This window comes from Salmo trutta, chromosome 9 (genome assembly GCF_901001165.1).
Source record: "Salmo trutta chromosome 9, fSalTru1.1, whole genome shotgun sequence".
In the NCBI taxonomy this organism is placed as follows: domain Eukaryota; kingdom Metazoa; phylum Chordata; class Actinopteri; order Salmoniformes; family Salmonidae; genus Salmo; species Salmo trutta.
In genome coordinates, this window is record NC_042965.1 from 41590705 (window position 1) to 41595234 (window position 4530).

At 41.0% G+C, this 4530-nt stretch overlaps 1 protein-coding gene across 1 annotated transcript; it reads right to left on the bottom strand.

The window, feature by feature from the left end:
- Positions 1-680: 680 nt before the first annotated feature.
- LOC115200579 (uncharacterized) lies at positions 681-2556 on the bottom strand. Its single transcript, XM_029763749.1, has 2 exons — positions 1985-2556; positions 681-1551 (listed from the first exon to the last, which is right to left on the bottom strand). Exons 1-2 carry the CDS (start codon positions 2453-2455, stop codon positions 976-978), a joined length of 1047 nt encoding a protein of 348 aa, XP_029619609.1. The 5' UTR covers positions 2456-2556; the 3' UTR covers positions 681-975.
- Between the last annotated feature and the right edge of the window lie 1974 nt (positions 2557-4530).

Genomic DNA, 4530 nt, shown 5'->3' on the forward strand with positions numbered 1-4530 from the left:
GAAGTTGCACAGAATTTTTACAACTTTCAAGGTTTGGCTCAGCAGACCTGAAATTTGCTTTGTGCCGAAATAAATGAGAGGGAACATTGGTGGCCAGCTATAGTGAATAGTGATTAGTCTCCTTACCTCTCTCCTTCTCTACAACCACACAGTACACTGAAACCTTTAAAGGAGACAAACAGCAGTTCAGGCAGTCTACAGAAAATCTGCTGATAGTGACCTTGATTTGACCCTATCACGCCGCAAGATCTGCTATGAATCATTCAATCATCCAAAAGTAGAAAGCAGAGAGAAATGACTGTAGATCTGATCTGACAGATACAACTATTGGTCAGTGTTGATGATGTCACAAACAGCCAACTGGTTGATCAGAGCCAATCAGAGCCTTCTATTGAGAATTTTCACAGAGTTCTGACCATTGTTACATCATTCTCTACATGTGGATCCACTGAAAAGGCCTCGGTCCACTGAATAAGGTTTTGGCAATATCCTGATACAATGACTACATGTGAATCCAATGAAAAGGCCTACAGGAAATTACTAAATATAGCGCAGGACCCAGTTTACCATTACAAATATCACCCCAATCATTGCTGGTTGATTTTAGTTGACTGACGGTGTTGATCCATTATTATACAAATGTATTCAGTCATTAATTGATCAATGAAGGCAGTACAGGAAAAAATACAACTTATTTTTTATTTCAGAGACTCTTCATAATGAACAGCATAAACATGTATAGTATTACAAAGTGAACACCACAGCTGTGGTACATTGAAGACAGGAGGAGATACAGATTGTTAGTATTATTATATATTGTTTGTTAAAGGTTGACAGAAAGACCGAAAATAATCAACATTAACAAAATACGAATTTTAGTATAAAAAAACTATAATGGTTATACATTTACATTTAATATTAATACATATTCATTAATCAAGGTTATATTGGTTATAGTGGTTGCTGGAGTTGCAATTAATTATTGTCCGTCTCTGTTTGATTTAGTTTCATGAATTTCATTTCAATATCCTTCTCCACTTTTTGTTGTACTTGCTGGGGTTGCGTTTCAGAATCGTCCTTCTTTGTTTGTTGTACTTGCTGGGGTTGCGTTTCAGAATTCACCACCCCTGTTTGTTGTTGTTGCCTCTCAGTATCTGATTGTTCTGAACTGGACTGGAACATAGTGTTGATTTGATCAATTATACCATTATCTAGTTCAGATATAATGCTAAAATGAAGATTGTCAAGGGTGATCACTCTATCTTCCACCTCAGGATGGGTGGTGCTGCCGCCTCCTCCCTGTATGTTTCTATGGGCTGCATTCGGAAAGCGTAGTAGGTCTCTGCTTTTAATAACTACACACTCCTGAGCTGTTTTCTTTAAGTCTTTTTCAATAAGAATTTTTGTCTCTTCCCAAATATTCTCCTCAAATAGTTCCCTGTGATAAGGTCTGACACCCTTGCAAGATCTACAAAAGATATCCCTCCAAGGTACTGCAGTCAGAATGGAATTCACAACAAGTAGAACCAGAACGAGTCCTGAGCCGCGAACCTGAAACAAAATTAACAAACGTTCAAGCAAACTGAACGCGCCCCTGGTCTCCACCCCTCCTCAATACTCTGGTCTCCACCCCCCTTTAATACTCTGGTCTCCACCCCCCCTAAACCTCTGGTCTCCACTCCCCCTCAATACTGGTCTCCACCCCTCCTCAATACTCTGGTCTCCACCCCACCCTCAATACTCTGGTCCCCACCCCCCCCTCAATACTCTGGTCCCCACCCCCCCCTCAATACTCTGGTCCCCATCCCCCTCAATACTCTGGTCCCCACCCCCCCCCTCAATACTCTGGTCCCCCCCCCCCCCCCCCCCCCCCCCCTCAATACTCTGGTCCCCACCCCCCCCTCAATACTCTGGTCTCCACTCCACCTCAATAGTCTGGAGACTTTTAAAAATCAATTACAATGAAATAATTAAAGGTACTTACCATGGAGTCCCTTTTGAAATTTGTTTGCTTTTCTAGGTCCTCTTGGTAGGTTCTGGTATCAGTGATGGATTTGCAGGGACTCTCTGTTCTGTGATAGCACACGTACCAGTCCCCATCCATAAACACAGTCACAACCCACAGCAACCCTATAGAGGCTGCCTTAAAAATGATTCCCAACAGTCTTCCCCACAAATTACATCTGCATCTGCATGTAATTCTCAAGACCCGTTGAAACTCTCCATCCATCCAGAGAGTCAAGAGAATCAAGATCAGAGTTGGAAACACCATGTAGAAGATACACTGGTCAGAGGTAATGTCTGGTTTAATAACACCATGTTCACAAGAGCATTTTAGTTGATCATCAAACACAACGTGGTAAAGAATAAGAACAAAGAAGGTCATGTAAAAATTGCCTGATCTTCTCACTCGTTCTAACAGAATGTCAAATGCTGGCTTGAAGTGCTCCATCATGATCAGAGTTTCTACAGCGTCTCCTGACTACCGTCCCGTCTACTTTCCTCTCCCCAGATGAACAGAGTGATGATGTTAGTTCCTGGTACACCTCTACTAGTGTGGTTACGCTGGTCTCCATCCCTTCAATATTTTGGTCTCCACCCCCTAAAAATTCTGGTCTCCCCTCCCCCCACTCCAGATAGGACATACTGACCCTTGCCCCACATCACACAGACTATTGCAGCATGGGTACTGGAGACTGAGACAGGGGGGATTGACCAACATTGACTCTTCATAATGAACAGCATAAACATGAATAGAATTGCAAAGTGAACACCAAAGCTGTGGTAAATTGAAGACAGGAGATAAAGACTGTTAATATTATTGACTTTGTAGTTAAATTGTTCTTTAAAGGGAGACATAAAGACAGAATATAATTAACAGTAACAAAATATGAATTTTATCATCAAGGACAAAAACAATAATTCACTGGTTATATTAACACATATTCATTAATGAATGTTACACTGTTTATAGCCTAGGATTAAAGATGATTTAGCTCTGTCAACCATCAGTGAGGTCTAACAGGCTCATGTTTTCCACCCTGCTGCTTGCCCTGTCTCCTCCCTGTGTGGTGGGGGTTGGAGGGGCTGCAGTTGAAGGGGGCTGTATAGTTTTCCACTGCTTTCCCTGTCTCCTCCCTGTCTGGTGGGTGTTTGTACATGTTGGCTTTTCTCCTTCCTGTGATTTGATATCCCTCCAAGGTATTGCAGACAGAATAGAACAGATATCCTTCCAAGGTATTGCAGTCAGAATTGAATTCACAACATGCAGAACCAGAACCAGTACCAAGCCATAAACCTGAAACAAAATGTGTTTAAAGGTAATCGAAAATTTAGAGCAAACAAGACTCTGGTGTCCACCCCCCCACTCTTAATACTCTGGTGTCCAACCCCCCCAAGCTTAATACTCTGGGGTCCACCCCCCCCCACCACACTTAATACTCTGGTGTCCACCCCCCAGTGAGTTATTAGCCCAGTTATAGCTAATTTCTAGTTAGGGGGAGTGTTTGCTTCCTACAAGAGCTCAAAACGTGTGCATTTCTAGCCATCTGAAAAGCAAGTCAGGTAAAGAGCCCTGCATATTTTTCCAAAAATCTCATGGAATGTAGGCCTACATTGAACACCACACATTGGCTGCTACTGTAGGCTGAATGATAGAACAGCTTTTTCCGTGTTGAAATGTTATGGGATACATTTTCTCCATTGTTTTTGATGATAGGTCAATCTGATTGGCCTACATTATGATCAGTAGACTTCTTGGCCACTGTTATAACTGTAACTTAAAGCGGGAACAGCCTCAGTGTTTACAATAAACGCCCGCTGCAGAAATTGCACAGAATTTTCACAACTTTCAAGTAACCCCTCTTTTACGCTACTGCTACTCTCTCTGTATCATATATGCATAGTCACTTTAACCATATCTACATGTACATACTACCTCAATCTGTTGCGTTATTGTATTAACCTTTCTAGGGTCAACAGCCAGTTGAATCCCGTGGCGCGTTATTCAAATACCTTAAAAATGCTATTACTTCAATTTCTCAAACATATGACTATTTTACACCATTTTAAAGATAAGACTCTCCTTTATCTAACCACACTGTCCGATTTCAAAAAGGCTTTACAACGAAAACAAAACATTAGATTATGTCAGCAGAGTACCCAGCCAGAAATAATCACACCCATTTTTCAAGCTAGCATATAATGTCACATAAACCCAAACCACAGCTAAATGCAGCACTAACCTTTGATCTTCATCAGATGACACTCCTAGGACATTATGTTATACAATACATGCATGTTTTGTTGAATCAAGTTCATATTTATATCAAAAACCAGCTTTTTACATTAGCATGTGACGTTCAGAACTAGCATACCCACCGCAAACTTCCGGTGAATTTACTAAATTACTCACAATAAACGTTCACAAAAAACATAACAATTATTTTAAGAATTATAGATACAGAACTCCTTTATGCAATCGCTATGTCCGATTTTAAAATAGCTTTTCGGTGAAAGCACATTTTGCAA